This window comes from Babjeviella inositovora (assembly GCF_001661335.1).
Source record: "Babjeviella inositovora NRRL Y-12698 unplaced genomic scaffold BABINscaffold_5, whole genome shotgun sequence".
Classification (NCBI taxonomy): domain Eukaryota; kingdom Fungi; phylum Ascomycota; class Pichiomycetes; order Serinales; genus Babjeviella; species Babjeviella inositovora.
The window spans coordinates 671,243-687,169 of NW_017566842.1; the positions used below are offsets into that span (position 1 = coordinate 671,243).

Below are 15,927 nucleotides of genomic sequence, written 5' to 3' on the forward strand. Positions count from 1 at the left end.
AAATGCTTAATACCCAAAAGAAATACCTAACCTAGAAAAAGTGCAAAAAAAAAACCGCCGTAAACATGTACATAAATAATTCGGGCAGTGGGTTCATAAGTCATGAAGACAACAGAGCGTGAAACCCGTCTGGGTCTGATAATATTGTAGGGAATTCCAGTCATTATCCATCCACACCAACTTGAAATTGGTAACGAATTAATAGAAAGAGGCAAGAACTAGAAAGCATCCGGTGAGAAAAAGTGGGGTGAAGTAAACCATGCAAAATGCCCAAGTAGAAGTTGAAGCAAATAAAAACGTGCGAAGGAAGGGGATATGTTCAAGTTGGTAGAATAGAGGGATAACAAGATGGAAAGGAATGGGATCGTTACAAGAAAAGCTCGCTCATGCCGACGCCGGTGCCAACCATTTCGCTGTAGGCCTTGCCGCTGATAACACTTCTCTTGTTCATCACCTTGTACAAGTTCTTGATGTTTTGCCTGTGCTGGGCTTGCGAAGTGAGTGGCGTGGTCATGAGCTTGTAGTGGGGTCTCCCAGGACCGTCAACGGTCTCCGGAAGGGCAAGGTTGAGCTTCTCGTGGTGGCGGTACTCCAACGGTCTGCGCTTAGCGTCGAGGAAAGACAATGACTTGGTGGCGACTGGCGAAGTGGTTTCCTCGACTTCAGAGTCAGAGGTCATGTATTCGTAGGAGACGTACTCCTCAAACGAAGTGGAAGCATCATCAAAGGATGAGGCCACCAATGGTTGGGCGAGCATGTCGAACTGAGTGTGCGAGAAGGACTGTGACGGAGGCAAAAAGGTGCTGGTATTGTTGTTGCTGTGGTCCAAGATTGAAAACGTCGAGTTCAAGAAATGCTCCTCGATCGACAGGCTCTCGTTGGCAGCAGGCTCGGCGAAGGATCTGAACTGGGTGGCGCAGACAGCCTCAGCGCCATTCGTCATGTCGTCGGCGAAGGACAACACCGGATCTTCCTCGCTGAAGGAAAGAATATCCTCCTGGTGATAGGCCATGTTCAACAATCTTTCAACCGGGTCGTAGTTATCAGCGCGTACGGCCTTAAACGCTGGGAGGATGTCTTCGTAGTCAGACAAGTCCGTGTCGTCATTCTCTTCGCCATACGCATCCGACAAAAGATGGTCGCCTTCGGCTTCGGAGGAATGGGCACTGGAGTCGGACGCCTGTGAAGCCACAGGGGAGGAGGGAACCGCGGAGGATAGTGGCTTTGGAGCTGCCAATCTTCTCTTTTTCCGCTGTGGTTGCTCCTTAATGGTAGGCACGGTCGCAACAGGCTGTACGATGGCGCCTGCGAGGGCTGCCTTCAAGTCAGACTCCTTGGCTCTAGAGGATAATGTGCGAAGGCGAGAGGACTTTCTGGTGTGGGCTGCGTTCATGATAGGCAATAGTGGTGCTGTTTTGTGAGAGGAATAGATCAGAGGACAGGATTGCTAGCTTATACAAGCGATGGGACCACAAAAGAATGGTTCGAACACGGGGTGGAATTGAAAGGGGCAAACGAAAACCGATCTGGGTGGGTTGACGATGTCACAGCTGGGAGAGGTGCTATGTACGGGGCCCAATCCGGCTCAAACCCACATAATATTGAAAAATTTTGAGATAAAAAAAAGAAACGTTTACTTCTGACCAGGGTCAAGCGCAGCATTTGTGCGTCAAGAGGGTGAAAAAAAGAGGAAAAAAAGTTTAAAAACGGGGTTACCCGCCTGTCATCGCGATGAGCATCGTGCGGCACAGGTGCGTCTCCTTGGTATGGGGGCCTAAGTGGCTACGGTCCATGTGCTCATCCAATCAGCTACGTGGTTATGGGGTTTATAGTGTGCATGACTTGGCCTTCGTTTAGCCTCCAACGCTCTGTTGTTTACCTGGGTGGCAGATGCGCTGCGGGTGTGCCTTGTGGACATGACGTATATATCAAAGGAGTGGCTACACTTGAGAAAGGCTATGAACACCGATCTTAGCCTTGTGACCTGCAAGTATGGACAGGACTTGAAACTTTTTCGTTATCAACCAGGGCTAAACAGAACATGTTGATATGTTTCTCATAAATAAGGTTTCTCGTGGGAGATATCAGGTTTAAGCTCGACCCGGTCGAGTTTACGCGTTGGGTTGACGTTGCTACACTTCACTTTGTTAACCCCCTAGTTTCCACTGGTAAAAAAAAAAAAAAAAAAAAAAATAACCTGGCCACATCTTGGGGGCGAATAATCGTCTCGGGAAGCTTCTGACAGCTCCTCCAAATGCGATCGGATGTGGGTGTGCATGATAATATAGAAGAGCTGTACATGTCCATTCTGCGATCTTAGTCAGCACATGAGGGCAGATCACAAGTGGTAGGGGTATAAAGCAATTAGGAGTACCAGTTTAGGTATAAGGAGCCAAATTGGGTATTGGCTATTGGCTAATATAAGATACCGCGAGGGAAGATTATCCTGGCTAAACCTCCTCGCGTGTATGGCAAGCTTTCAGATCGGGTAGTTCGCGAGATGCTTGGCACGGTGGCAGGTGCCTACTCGACCGAATGCACCTGCACAAAGCGTACATGCGACTGAAATCTCCTGATCTCGGACCACAATTACGAAGTGAAGCTTGGCGTTGAAGGGAGCACTGGCGGGGCCACTATTTCATGGAGTATAAGACTGGCATGGCAGATAAGATAAAATTTCCAGACGTCCAAAGTGGTGAGCGATAACTTTGCAGATCTTCTGGAACGCCATTCTATTCCCCATCAGTTGGGTCCCATTTCTAATAACAAGCTCTGTCAAAAGGACTCCCTAGAGACCGGCTCCTTGTGCGACAGAGATGATTCCCTGGTCACGTAGCTGTGCAGGATCCTGATCCAGGCAGACGATCCTGCACCGATGTTGATTACTGAGTATCATATCCAGGGACCAACTAGTGGCAATTGAGATAACCTTTCGAAAATACTCGAAGCTGATGGTGGAGACTTTGGAAGCCGTTTATATTTGACAAAACGAGGTTGGTCTCTAATGTGATTGTTATTTTAAACTTTTCATCAGAAATATTAAAACTAAGTTATAAAACTGGAAAGATTAGTGATAAAAAATATATAAAACCGGAAAGGTTAATATGAAAAAGATTCTAACTTACTGATATTTTAAGCATTAGATTAACTAACCTCTGAGCGTTGAAAGCTGCGAGTATTGTGAATAAATACGTATATACATATAAATATATATGCATAGAAAAATTTACCGTTGGCGATCGCTACAACCTTACGTTTGTGAAACCAAATTCTATCAACATATAGGAACGTAAAACTTTTAATGAAACCCCATAGCCAGCCGGCGCTATTCACAACCAAAACCCAATCAAAGAAAAAAAAAAAAAACTAGAGTTGACAAAAGCCGTTCAACTACTGATCTGGCCGCGCAATTCTTCATTCTCGCGGGAAACCCTTTCGAGCTCCTTTTGAATGTGCAAAATATAGTCAGTGGCCTTTTCCAAGATCATAGACTTGTTCAAACGCTGACTGTCGGCAATCTCATCGCCATTTTCGCCTTGCATCCTACCGGTGTTAAAAGCCATCTTCTCCTTGCTAAGCCACGGAATGATCAGTTGTAAGCCGGCGATTTTCGTATTGATGTTTATGCGGTATTTTTTTTCAATCTTGTTGTGTGCTTGCTTCTGGTCATCGGTTAACCGCTTACGGGGGTTTCTCTTTCTCTTTGGCTTTGACTTGGCAGTAGAGGGCAGAGCCGTTTGCTCGGCTGAAGCTGAGGTCTCTGAGTAAACCGAGGGTGGAGTTTCCAATTCGGCGGGGGTGTATGCAGGCGAGGCAACAATCTCCGTTTCCGCGTTCTGGATCGGTTCTTGTTTTACGCGAGTCAGAACGGACTCCGGCTTAGGAGCAACCATGTTCCAGTTGGATTCGTAGTAAAAGAGATCCGGCAAGCTTTCCACCGACAGAAGGGTTTCCTTCAACTGGTTTTCAGTAAGAAGAGGCGAGCTGAGCGACGAGGAATGGACGGAGGTACGGGCGGCACGGTTGTCAAACAATGAATCAGAGTCAAAAATAGACTCGCACAAACTGAGGGACGAGCTTGTGTAGGGGAGGGTGCTCTCGGGGAAACAGGAGTCGCTCTCATGTACGTCGGTAGGAGCGGCAGCCTTCGGCTTGATGAGCTCGTTCATCCATGAGTCGTTCTCAATTTTGATCTGCCGTGAGAAGGGAGAGGGAGCAATTTGCAACCTAGATGGCAAGGCCTTTAATTGTGCAGGAAAGTTGAACGCGCCGTATGCTTGGTGAGCCATGGTGAATATATAATTAATTTGGTAAAAATAGGAGGAGCGAGTGCAGAGAGGGAGACAGCGGCCAAAAAGGGACGGAAAAACATTTCGCTCGAAGGGAAGAAACCCGGGCCCTTATATACATGCGTGCGGCAGTGCTAGTATGAGGGGATAGGGAGGCCGGCGCTACTCCGAAACTTTGTTCTCCTCCTTCGAGTCATTCCGACACCTGTAATCCTGCATTCATGTTGCGGAAAAACTCAGTTTTTGACAAAGAGCATGACCACAACACCAGTCCATGCCGGCCATGCAGCCAACAAAATTGATTATCGCGCAAATGGCCGCGCATCATTGGAGCGACTTCTGCTTTTAGTTCGCCCCGCCCGCCCAGAATGGCGCGCGGGGTTATCGTTCCAAGTGTTGGTCTTCCTCGGTAAAAGTATCGCCCTAGACTTTAATGAGAATTTTATGCCTTGTATGGTAATCACACTGGTTACCTAACCGTAGCCTCAGCTAAAATTCGCAAGTTTACCCAACAGGTTTGGATTGCCGGCAGCGACGGCAAAGTACCTCTCCTTCATCGTGCACACTGAAATGGAGATAAACCACACCCATTTTACAAAACGTGCGTATTTGGTTGTCCACCGAATGCTCATCATACATTACGTCATTTATATGTGCTCATTAATCGCGGCCACGGCCATCCAATCCGCTTCCGGCGTTCTAAATAAAAGAAAAACGTGCCGCACAACACAGTTCTTGCAGGAGATCTGCAGTGTATTTTTCCGGGACGTTTGGTCAAGATCGAATGCTATTCTTCCAGGCCCAAAAGTAGCCGATAGACCGGATAGCTTTTTATCCATCCTTCCAATGCTTCTCGGTACTTGGCCTGACGTCGCTGGACCAAAGATGAGCGCGCAATACAGGCTGCGTTAGAATCCTTCAACAAAAGCTTGAGAGAATGTCTGAGGCTTGGAAACTCAGATAGAGTTGACGGGGTGATAACCATGGGGAATGAAAGGCGGTACATATCATCAGACCATGAATGATCCCATTGTGAGTGTAATTATTCGTAGGTTTGTAGCTCGTAATTGCATGATCAAAAAATCCTGTACATAGACTAATATTTTCTACCACAACCACCGATGAGCACGGTGAAAAGGTTATGATGTACGACCAGCCTTTTACTAGCTCTACGCGTAACAGAAAACATATGAGCGCGGAGTTTGACTTTGATCAGATTCTCAACCTCGAGGAAGGGTATGTACCTTGGCGATAACAGCAAGTTTCGTGCCGATTACTAATCCGATACCAGTTTCTACCAGCAAGGGTTTGATGAGGGCCAAAGTGAATCTACCAAGAAACAGTACATAGAAGGCAAAGAATTCGGCTACCAGACCGCTTACCAAAGATTTATAATCATCGGCTACGTCAAGGGCTTGCTCAAGACGATTCCCCAGACCCACGCGTCGCTATGCTCTTCCAACAAGGCGTTGAGCCTCACGTTACTGCAGTTGACCAAACTCGTGGGCGAAGTCAGGCCCGACAATAGCGATGTTTCCGTGGCAATCTTTGAGACGAATATCGTGAAGATCAGAAACAAGTGCCGTGTCTTGAACGGGTTACTAAAGCATCAAGGCGATTTGGTTAAGGAGATTGACGCCTTGGTGGGTGAGATTAGTGGTCAAATCAAGACCAGCGAAAGCGCAGATAACATGTGGTAAAGGATAAAGAGAATTCAATAGAGCTATTGCAAGGAACGACGTCTGCGTCTAGTAATGGAGCTGTCACACCACCCCGACTGGAGTCACCTGGAGGAGGGGTATAGTCTTTTATATGGCTAAAATAGACTCTTTTTTGACGCAGATTAAAGTGAAGAATCCTGGAGCGGAAAGTTATAGATAAATATCGGAGCTCTAGTGACAGATATGTCAGAGGTAACAGGATACGCCGTTGTACCTATTATGCAGCATCATCAGCCGCATGCTTGCATGATACAGACAAAAAAAATTGAGGCAGGTAATATCCACCAAACGTATCTCGACGCCCCCTTCACTAATCACAAATGGACAGGGATCTAGAAGAAATTATTGAGAAGAATGTCAACTTATACCAACTCCTTGACATCACCCCCTATGAGGAAGCCACCAATACCAAGTTAGATATACCGTCGGCGCTTGTTAAGCGACAGTACCGCCAAAAGGCGTTATTGCATCATCCCGACAAACAGGCCCAAACGAGCAGCACGCGAGAATTGGAAGAGAATGCTGTGCAGTTTCACTTTGCCAGTCTTGCCTTGAAGATTTTGACCGACACGGAACTCAAGGCCCGGTACGATTCGTTCTACAACCGAAAGTTCCGCTCGTTCCAGTTGAGTGCCAACGACCGGGCTAAGTACAATGAGAAGCAACAGGGCTTTAAAGAGGCATTACAACGCGAAGAGGCAGACTACAACTCGTACCAGAGCGAGTGGCACCTGAAACAAGTGTTTGAAAATCGCTTGAACCAGCTCAGGGAGGAGGGGTTGCGGAAGAGAAGAGCGATGGAAAAGGAGATTATGCTGGCAAAAAGAACCCTCAGTGGAGCAGTTTTACTGGATGATATGCCACTCCCACCGATCGCTGTATCGGCCAAATCTGAAGCTGATCGAGAAGCCCGGACGGTTAAGATCAAGTGGCTGCACCGCGAAGAGTTGAAATCGTTAATCACCCCTGATATCATTAAAGACATGTTTTCCAAGTTTGGTGCCGTTGACAGTTGTGCCCTTCTGTCCGGGTCTTCAAAGCGCGGTACGGCGCGCTTGGTGTTTAGTGACGTTCAATCGGCCGCGAAAGCCGTGCGGTACGATTACCTGGAAGGGAACCGTGGGTCCCAGAGTTTGTGGTTCAACACATCGTACAAGAAGATATCCTCCTTGCTCCGAGATTGTAAATTTGTCAAGGAGGAACTAACGCCTGAAGTACAAGACCACAGTAACACAAAGCCTGCGAGCAAAACAAAGCCTGTGAGCAAAACAAAGCCTACGAGCTCTACAGCCCGGTCATTCGTCCCATTCTTCAATAAACAGAAGTACGAGAGGCAACTAAATAGTCGCAGTCAGATAGAGGACGCGGAAATTTTTACCTCCGATGCCGCCCTTTCGTTCGACCAGTATCTCGCAAAGACGATGCAGAGGGCTGCGGTTTTCAATAAATAGACAAAAAAAGGGGGGAATCTTGAGATTTATGTACGATATTACCCCACTGCTTAAGCATTGTTTTTTAAATCCTAATATGTGTATTAAAAAGAACTAGACTTGGCTCGGCGGTGGATATTCTGCATGTGCGACTTTTTCAGCTTTACCTTAGGGCTTGAAGAGACTCGGGTTACCCTCCGAGTGCATATTTTTCACCCGACGAGCTATAAAAAGAAGCGCGCCCGCACTTTTACTGCTGTTACATCACCCTCCGTGGTACACGCATTCAACTGTGATTACGGCTTACATCTAGATATGGCTATCGGAGCTTGAAGGGTATGTTTCAATCGATGTTTTAATCTCCTCAGGCCTTCTCACACGTATCTGTTGTTATGATGATAAAATTCTCAGCTCACTCAGAGTATTCACTATGACTGATAAACCTTTATTTTCCAACCAAGATCTGTTCTGATTCACACAGATACGAACGTGTCGAGACTTGCATTGAATATCACTGATATCCCAAGTCTTCAAATTCTAACATAGACAGTTTTCTTCACTCATCCTCTGCCGCTTATTCGACTTAAAGAGTATGTTTAACTTCGTCATTTCTTCCCCTCAATCTGCCCACACGTATGTTATGATGATAAAATTCTCAGCTCACTCAGAGTGTTCACTATGACTGATAAACCTTTATTTTCCAACCAAGATCTGTTCTGATTCACATACGTGCTTGATATTTTGACGGAGATGTTCAATGCAGGCATTGATCAATAACTAACATTGCAAGATTTTTTTACCTTATAAGTTTTATATCTAAGTTTAATCCTTCACTAGTACCTCTATGTTGTAATATTGTCCTTTTGTAATTATCAGTAAGTCATAATGTCCTGTACTATATCACGGTTAGTGCACGTCTTGTTCTTTTGACACGGTACATTTTGTTAGCAACTACAAGTGTCTGTTAGCCTGCCACGCTTTGCAACCCCATTCACCACCCCCTTTTAAGACCGTTGATTATGATTGATGTGCAACTGATTCTAGCCAACTCAGACAACCCTAGCTTTCTAGATGGTGTCATTTCCCAGTTAGACCACACCGTCGAAGGCTTAGCGGCATCGCTCAGTGATCCAGCGCTTCTCAGCGAAGAGTCTCTCAGATCGCAGTTGCAGTCGCCAGCATGCAAGTTGAACGTCTCTTTGGAGGACCACGGAGTCAACTATAACCAACTAGCGCTTCAGGATGAGGAGCTCGAGGCAATTCTGCAGAGCTTGAACCGGCTATGGTTGATCAAAGGGTTATCAACCGAGGTGCAAGGCTTTTTGGACCAGAACGAATTGCTATCTTCGCTCCACTATTTGAGCAAGCTTATTTCCAAGAACGAAGAATTGCAGAGGGAAACGTCTCACCAAACGGAAAACTTGCTCATTGCGTCTGACCTTTCTGCCGCCATCTCCGGCTTCAAGAAGCAGGCGGTGGCCAAACTCGCAGCCTTGTTTGACCAGTTCATTATCTTGGGAAACACCCTGGACTGCCATTTCTTTTCTGAAACCATCACAAACCACGAATTAGAGACTCAGCTCTCGTACATTGAGTACCTTGAAATCTTGGAAGAACACAAGGTCCTTCTCGACGGCGATGCCACCATCGATGGAAAGTTTACCGCGGTGGCTGACTATTTCAAGACCCAGATCTTGCTCGTAACTGAGTCTTCAACCAAGCAGCTTGCTTTGAGGTACAGTGATTCTAACGACGATGAGATGATTCTTGAGCAGCTCTCAGCCGCCGTGAGCCCAGAGGAGGATTTCAACCAGTATGTCAGCTCCATTGGTGCGTTGATAAAGTTTGTGGGAAATATTCCCCGAGTGTCTGACGCTGTGCTCGAGCCGTTGATCCATTCGTTGAATGCCAGTGTTGCCAAACACATCTCCCAGATCGTGCTGAATTCGTCTGCCGCTGCATTGGATAAGTTGGTAAACTCCATCCGCTTGATGTGGTCGCGGCAGATTGACCACCTTGTGAAGACCACCAAGTATCTGACCGAAGCTCCCGACCTCAAGATCGTCACTGCGACCGATGACGCAGTCTACCACGAGATCTATGCCGACGTGAAGCTCGCAAGCGCGTTGGCGAGCTTGGAGGGCTACTTTAGCGGCGTTTCCGCCAAAGAGTTTAATGAAGAAGAGCTAGTTACGGTCGATGGAACGGAAGAAGAACCAAGGAAACCACCCATGAGAGAGCCTACGAATCCAGCGCCCGTGGACGAGTGGGACAACGGAGCCTGGGACGAGGAGATTGCCTTTGACGACGATGAACCGGCAGCGTCGGAACCGGTAACGTCGGAACCGGTAACGTCAGAACCGGCAGAGGATGGATGGGACTGGAACGAAGAGCTTGACCTGGACGAGGCCCCAAAAACCAAGCCTAGAGCTGCGGATGGTTGCTACAAAACCACGTACATCCCAGAGAATTTGTTTGCGCTCACCACTCAATTCGCACAGGAGTCACTTGAGTTGTTTCCGCTTGAAACCATCACCGCCAACTCGGCCTATCTCTTAAAACTGATCTTGATGCTCAGTGGGCTCAAATACCCGAATAAGATCGTCTTATACAATGATTTAAAGCATTTGCGCCATTTGTTAGTCACTTCCGGGGTGATGATGGACACCCAGGTGTTGGGCGACCAGTTGACCCAGATCCTAAACGCTCAATACGACCGAATGTTTGCGCCTACCATCCAGCAGGTGCTGGCGATAGACTTTGAGCATTTGCTCAGCAATCCACACAACGCTACCAAGCGTGAGACATTGTCCCACTTTTTGCGGAGCGAACTCAGTTCGAGGTACGAAGCGATTGCGTATCTCAACCCGTTGGTAGCCGACAAGTTGGAGGCGACGTTTATCAACAACCTTCACGCCCTTTTGATTCAAAAAATCACCAGCATGGTTGACATCTCGGAAGAGGAATCGGAGGAGTTGTCTCGGTTGATTGACGAGTGTCTAGAAAACCTCCCTGTGCCCGAGTCCCAGATCCAGCACTTGAACAAGCTCCGTATGTTGAAGTACATTTTGCTGAGCCATTTGAAGGACATCATGGAGCGGTTCTACAACTCCGATTTTTTCGAGTTTGAAACAAGCGAGTTGAACGGCTTGCTCAAGTCACTTTTTATGGAGAGCGAGTTGCGAAGCAGATCCATCCAGGACATCTGGGATATCAGACAGGCTGATTAGCTGCCCATTGGCCGTCGAAACTTGTTTTACGTTCAGAATCATCCCTCTGTCGCAGGATTAATAATATACCCTACTGGTTTCACAACCAAGTGTAAGCGGTATTTCGTTTTCTCTTGCGGACATTTACCAGCGCCAAGCAATGGAGACTTTTCCGTAGCTCAGATATCCCTTTGGCTTGCCTTACTAGACCTGAGACTTACAGAAAAAAAAATATTAACATCCCGTAAGCTCTATCGTCTATGCAACAATAATTAACACACACATATCGCGTATCCCCTAAATTCGGTGTTACAAAAAATTCCAAGGTCTCTTAAGCCAGACCTCTCGGATGCCTATTAACTAATATTGGTCTGCCACTGCCGCCCACCGTAACCTAAAATCAACACTGATATTTGTTTATATGGCCTAATCCACAATAAAAAGGCTGTCAATGACATCCTACGCCAGTGTAAACTATATTTCTCTTCGGACTTGTACCGGCGAAGCCTTTGTGAGTCATTCCAATCGGCCACCATCTTGTAACGATGACTGCTGCACAACTGCGACGCCGCCTCCTCATATATGCTCCCCGCTAATTGCAGGACCCAAATCGAATTTTTCTACCTTAGCCGCCAGCAAACCGATCGTTTTGCTGTCCACCACGGATCCCTGCAATCCACTGCCACCATTATTAAAACACCGTCTTTGGCCCGCTTAGTATCCGGCCAATTCCTCCGCACCATATCGCAAATGTCACAACAATCTGCCATCCCCTTTGAAAGAGAGGCCTTGGACTCTGTCTTGAAGAGACGCTTCTTCTTTGCGCCGGCCTTTGAAATTTACGGCGGTGTTTCCGGCTTGTACGACTACGGCCCACCGGGCTGTGCCCTCCAGGCCAACATCGTTGACACCTGGAGAAAACACTTTATCCTCGAGGAAGACATGTTGGAGGTCGACTGTACCATGTTGACGCCATACGAGGTTTTGAAGACCTCCGGTCACGTCGACAAGTTTGCCGACTGGATGTGCCGCGACTTGAAGACCGGTGAGATTTTCAGAGCCGACCACTTGGTCGAAGAGGTTATTGAGGCCAGATTGAAGGGCAACAAGGAAGCCAGAGGTATCATCGAGGAGGCCGCCGAGGAAGACGCCGAAAAGAAAAAGAGAAAGAAGAAGGTTAAGGAAATCAAAGCCGTCAAGTTGGAAGACTCTGTCGTGGAGGAGTACGAAACCATCTTGGCCAAGATGGATGGCTTCTCCGGTAAGGAGTTGGGTGATCTCATGCTCAAATATGCCATCGGCAACCCCGCCACCGGCGAGCCGCTCGAGCAGCCAAAGGAGTTCAACTTGATGTTCGAGACCGCTATCGGGCCATCCGGCGCGTTGAAGGGCTACTTGAGACCAGAAACCGCCCAGGGCCAGTTCTTGAACTTCTCCAAGTTGTTGGACTTTAACAATGAGAGAATGCCGTTCGCGTCCGCCTCCATCGGGAAGTCGTTCAGAAACGAAATCTCTCCAAGATCCGGGTTGTTGCGTGTCCGTGAGTTTTTGATGGCCGAAATCGAGCACTTTGTCGACCCACAGGACAAGTCCCACGCCTCGTTCCACGAGGTCAAGGACGTTACTCTCCGCTTCTTGGCCAAGGACGTGCAGTCCGCTGGTAAGACTGATATCATCGAGACCACCGTCGGTAAGGCTGTCGCCTCCGGCATGGTTGACAACGAAACCTTGGGGTACTTCCTCGCCAGAATCTCCTTGTTCTTGATCAAAATCGGTGTCGACCCGGCCAGAATGAGATTCAGACAACACATGGACAACGAAATGGCCCACTACGCCACCGACTGTTGGGACGCCGAGTTGCAGACCTCTTACGGCTGGATCGAGTGCGTCGGGTGTGCCGATAGATCTGCTTACGATTTGTCGGTCCACGCCGCCAGAACCAAGGAGAAGTTGGTTGTCAGACAGCCGTTGGAGACCCCGTTGACCGTGACCAGGTTCGAGGCTGAGATTGAGAAGAAGAAGTTTGGGCCAAAGTTCAGAAAGAGCGCTCCATTGGTCGAACAGTGGTTGGTTTCTAGAACCGAGTGCGAGTTGGAGGAGTTGGCCAAGGAAATGGCTGCCAACGGCAAGATCGTCTTCAAGGTCGAAGGCATCGAGGAGGATGTCGAGTTGGACACCTCTTTTGTTGTCATCGAGCAGAAGACTAGAACCGAGCATATCAGAGAGTTCACTCCAAACGTCATCGAGCCATCCTTCGGGCTCGGCAGAATCATGTACTCCATCTTTGAGCACTCCTTCTGGAGAAGACCGGAGGACAAGGACAGAGCCGTGTTGTCCTTGCCACCGTTGGTTGCCCCAACCAAGGTCTTGTTGGTTCCGTTGTCCAACTCTCCAGAGTTGCAGGCCGTCACCAAGAAGGTGTCTGCCATCTTGAAGAAGGCCGTCATTCCGTTCAAGATTGACGACTCTTCGGCCTCTATCGGTAAGAGATACTCCAGAAATGATGAGTTGGGTACCCCATTCGGTATCACCATCGATTTCGAGTCTGTCGGCGACTTTTCCGTCACCTTGAGAGAGAGAGACTCCACCAAGCAGGTCAGAGGTTCCGTTGAGGACATTGTTGCCGCCATCAAGGAGGTTACCTATAACGGTGCCACCTGGGAAGAGGGTACCAAGAACTTGAAGGCGTTCGAGACCAAAGTTGAGGAGGAATAAGCTGTATGCATAATAAATGTACTGGATTGAAATGTACTGGATTGAAATGTACTGGATTGAGTGGGGGGTAATTGATAAAGTCCATCCGTGGCCAGAGGTATCTTCATTGTTAGGGGTAACTATGAGGGCTGAGAGTTGACAAAGATCTATCATTGTAACAGCATGGCTCAGTCGCTTGGTTGGCCAAAGTTGTAGATATTGGCTCTCGCATGGTTACCACAGCCAATATAATACAAAAACTAGGGCCAGTATAGCACATAGGATACTGTCAATATAACACATAAACTACAGCCAATATAGCACATAAGATACTGCTAATATAACACACAAACTACAGCCAATGTAACACGTCCGAAAGCTATATACCGCAGTTTGGAGTTGGTAATAAACCGTACTCCCCGTCCAACAAATGGTTCGTCCTGGCCTAACCACCTAGGGGTTCGGCAAGACCAAAAAGTGCCATCATGTGATATTTACCATTCATCCCTCAATTAAGCTCCCAAAATACCCGTTATTCTATACATCTACGCATATTTATTTTCCACTCACCATTTATCCAGGGCCGTGCATTCCGGTGCGGCGTTCGCGCTTGCGGTTGTCTAAATTGGTGAGAGGACTGAAAAATTTATGCGCTTAACAACTCTTACTCTTCTCTCTCCACCCCGCACAATGTCTACCAAGGAAATCAGCAAGCAGATTATCCAGCTCTTGGACCGTTTACCAGCGGAGCGCTTAAAGCACTACTCCTCGTTCAAGAGAGTGCAAACCATCCGATTCAAGAAGGAGGCGGGCATCGCCTTGACCGCGGAGGAGGCAGCTCCTACCGAGAAGAGAACGTTAACGGACGTTATGAAGGAGGTGACCTTCAAGCCGGAGACAGAGGTCAAGACTCCGTTTGTTGCGTTGACTGCCGATGCAATCCAGAGCCAGTTCTCGTCGTTGAAAAAGATCATGGACAACAAATACCAGAAGTACTATCATATTCCTAACGACAAGTTGTTGAACCCGAAGGGAAATCCGGACTACTACACCAGATTGTTGAGTGAGTTGAACGGTGAAAACAAGGAGACCAAGATGAGTGCTGCCAGAACCGTCATCTTTGGGAGATAAACGCCCATTCTCTCTGTAACATAGCTACTGTATATACCGCCAACGTACGTTTTATTTATTAGTGTATCCAGGAGGAGAATAGTTTTGTGCCGTATTAAGGACGCCCCAACTTCCGGAAGTATCTCGTTGAGAGTTATAGAGCGTGAATAGGTTCCGGAACCTCGGCCTTCCTGTGGCAAGCTCATGTTTTTATATTGATGAAAACCCCATAAAGCTCCAACACAGATATCAACAACCATCGGAAAGAGCTATAGAGTGTTCCATTCCGAGAGCTTCGCGAACCTTTTTTCCGTGTCAAAGTCGCGTTTTGCAGAGACCTCTCCTAATTTCCCCACATAGGAGTGCTTGTTTTTCTTTTGTTCCAAATCCAATTGTTTCTATTTATTTCCCGAGCTCTTTGTTTTGTACTTGGTAAATCAATATTCCCTAGTGTGCTCTTTTTAATACTATAGAAAGTTTTGTCCTGTGCTCACAGATGGTTGCGCCACGTGACTCGCAGCGATGAGGTGAAAAATAAATTTTGCGTATTTTTCACCATCAAATCCCACCTTTTCCTCAGACACAATGGCTACTACCAAGAACAACACCAAAAAGACTGAAAAGCCAAAGGCTGCCCCGAAGGTCAACACTGAAAAGGCCAAGGTTGCCAAGCCAAAGGGCAAGGGCAAGTCCAAGACGAAGACCGACGTGACCAACGACACATTGTACGTCAGAAACCTCAATGAGAGAATCTCCATCAACAAATTGAAGACCACGTTGACTGAAAAGTTCGGGGAGTACGGTGCCGTGATCCAGGTTGAAGCCTATAATAATCTCAAGATGAAGGGCCAGGCCTTTGTCACCTTTAGCTCCGTGGAGGCGGCCACCAAGGCCAAGGCCGCGTTGAACGACTTTGAGTTGTTTGAGAAGAAGATGGAGATTCAGTTTGCCAGGTCCAAGTCTGACGCCTGGTACAAGCACAAGGCCGAAGAGACTGGCGACTTGACCCACGAGGAGATGGTTGAGAAGAGAAAGAGAGAGAAGAAGGAGAAGAAGCAGCGCGAGAAGGAGCTCGAGGCCAAAAAGCAGCTGGGCCAAATCTCATCCATCGAGTCTTTCTCCAAGAAGCAGGCCACGGAGGACTCCGACGCCAACCCGCCACACACCACCATCATTATCCACGACTTGCCCGCCTCCGTCACCAACGCCAACAAGGACAAGAAGTTGGTTGCACTCTTCGAGAAGGCGTTCAGCTCGTTTGTGGAGGTCAGATTGGTTGCCATTAAGAAATTGGCCTTCGTGGTCTTCGAGGACTTGGAGGACTCCATCAAAGCCAAGAAGGACCTCAACGCTGGTTCCACCAAGATTGATGGGGGAAAGGTCAAGGCAACGTTTGCCAAGAAGTAAGATCTGACTCAGCCGTGTATATTAGAGCATTTGTATTTTTATTCCCGTGCTAGCTGTACTTGTAGTG

At 47.7% G+C, this 15,927-nt stretch overlaps 8 protein-coding genes across 8 annotated transcripts; 6 read left to right on the forward strand and 2 right to left on the reverse strand.

The window, feature by feature from the left end:
- Window positions 1–35: 35 nt before the first annotated feature.
- BABINDRAFT_161317 (uncharacterized protein) lies at window positions 36–1,585 on the reverse strand. The gene has a single exon (XM_019128743.1). The coding sequence runs from the start codon at window positions 1,391–1,393 to the stop codon at window positions 368–370; it is 1,026 nt and encodes a 341-aa protein (XP_018985692.1). The 5' UTR covers window positions 1,394–1,585; the 3' UTR covers window positions 36–367.
- A 1,801-nt stretch (window positions 1,586–3,386) lies between these two features.
- Window positions 3,387–3,713, reverse strand: BABINDRAFT_23324 (basic helix-loop-helix domain-containing protein; the record flags this gene model as incomplete). The annotated part of the gene is made up of 1 exon (XM_019131308.2): window positions 3,387–3,713. A coding segment is annotated over one exon (327 nt), but the record flags the coding sequence as incomplete, so codon positions are not given.
- A 1,765-nt stretch (window positions 3,714–5,478) lies between these two features.
- Window positions 5,479–5,989, forward strand: BABINDRAFT_35836 (ribosome biosynthesis protein; the record flags this gene model as incomplete). Its single annotated transcript, XM_019131733.1, has 2 exons — window positions 5,479–5,525; window positions 5,581–5,989. 2 exons carry the CDS (start codon window positions 5,479–5,481, stop codon window positions 5,987–5,989), a joined length of 456 nt encoding a protein of 151 aa, XP_018985694.1.
- Window positions 5,990–6,330: 341 nt separating this feature from the next.
- BABINDRAFT_166705 (U2-type spliceosomal complex subunit) lies at window positions 6,331–7,461 on the forward strand (the record flags this gene model as incomplete). The annotated part of the gene is made up of 1 exon (XM_019130450.1): window positions 6,331–7,461. The coding sequence occupies one exon, from the start codon at window positions 6,331–6,333 to the stop codon at window positions 7,459–7,461; it is 1,131 nt and encodes a 376-aa protein (XP_018985695.1).
- Window positions 7,462–8,388: 927 nt separating this feature from the next.
- DSL1 (Dsl1p) lies at window positions 8,389–11,116 on the forward strand. Its single transcript, XM_019127064.1, has one exon. The coding sequence runs from the start codon at window positions 8,460–8,462 to the stop codon at window positions 10,668–10,670; it is 2,211 nt and encodes a 736-aa protein (XP_018985696.1). The 5' UTR covers window positions 8,389–8,459; the 3' UTR covers window positions 10,671–11,116.
- Window positions 11,117–11,399: 283 nt separating this feature from the next.
- On the forward strand, window positions 11,400–13,364 carry GRS1 (glycine--tRNA ligase; the record flags this gene model as incomplete). The annotated part of the gene is made up of 1 exon (XM_019130804.1): window positions 11,400–13,364. The coding sequence occupies one exon, from the start codon at window positions 11,400–11,402 to the stop codon at window positions 13,362–13,364; it is 1,965 nt and encodes a 654-aa protein (XP_018985697.1).
- Window positions 13,365–14,023: 659 nt separating this feature from the next.
- On the forward strand, window positions 14,024–14,887 carry BABINDRAFT_161320 (uncharacterized protein). The gene has a single exon (XM_019128744.1). The coding sequence runs from the start codon at window positions 14,034–14,036 to the stop codon at window positions 14,472–14,474; it is 441 nt and encodes a 146-aa protein (XP_018985698.1). The 5' UTR covers window positions 14,024–14,033; the 3' UTR covers window positions 14,475–14,887.
- On the forward strand, window positions 14,757–15,926 carry BABINDRAFT_132806 (uncharacterized protein). Its single transcript, XM_019127067.1, has one exon. It carries the CDS (start codon window positions 15,039–15,041, stop codon window positions 15,858–15,860), a length of 822 nt encoding a protein of 273 aa, XP_018985699.1. The 5' UTR covers window positions 14,757–15,038; the 3' UTR covers window positions 15,861–15,926.
- Window position 15,927: the final 1 nt, after the last annotated feature.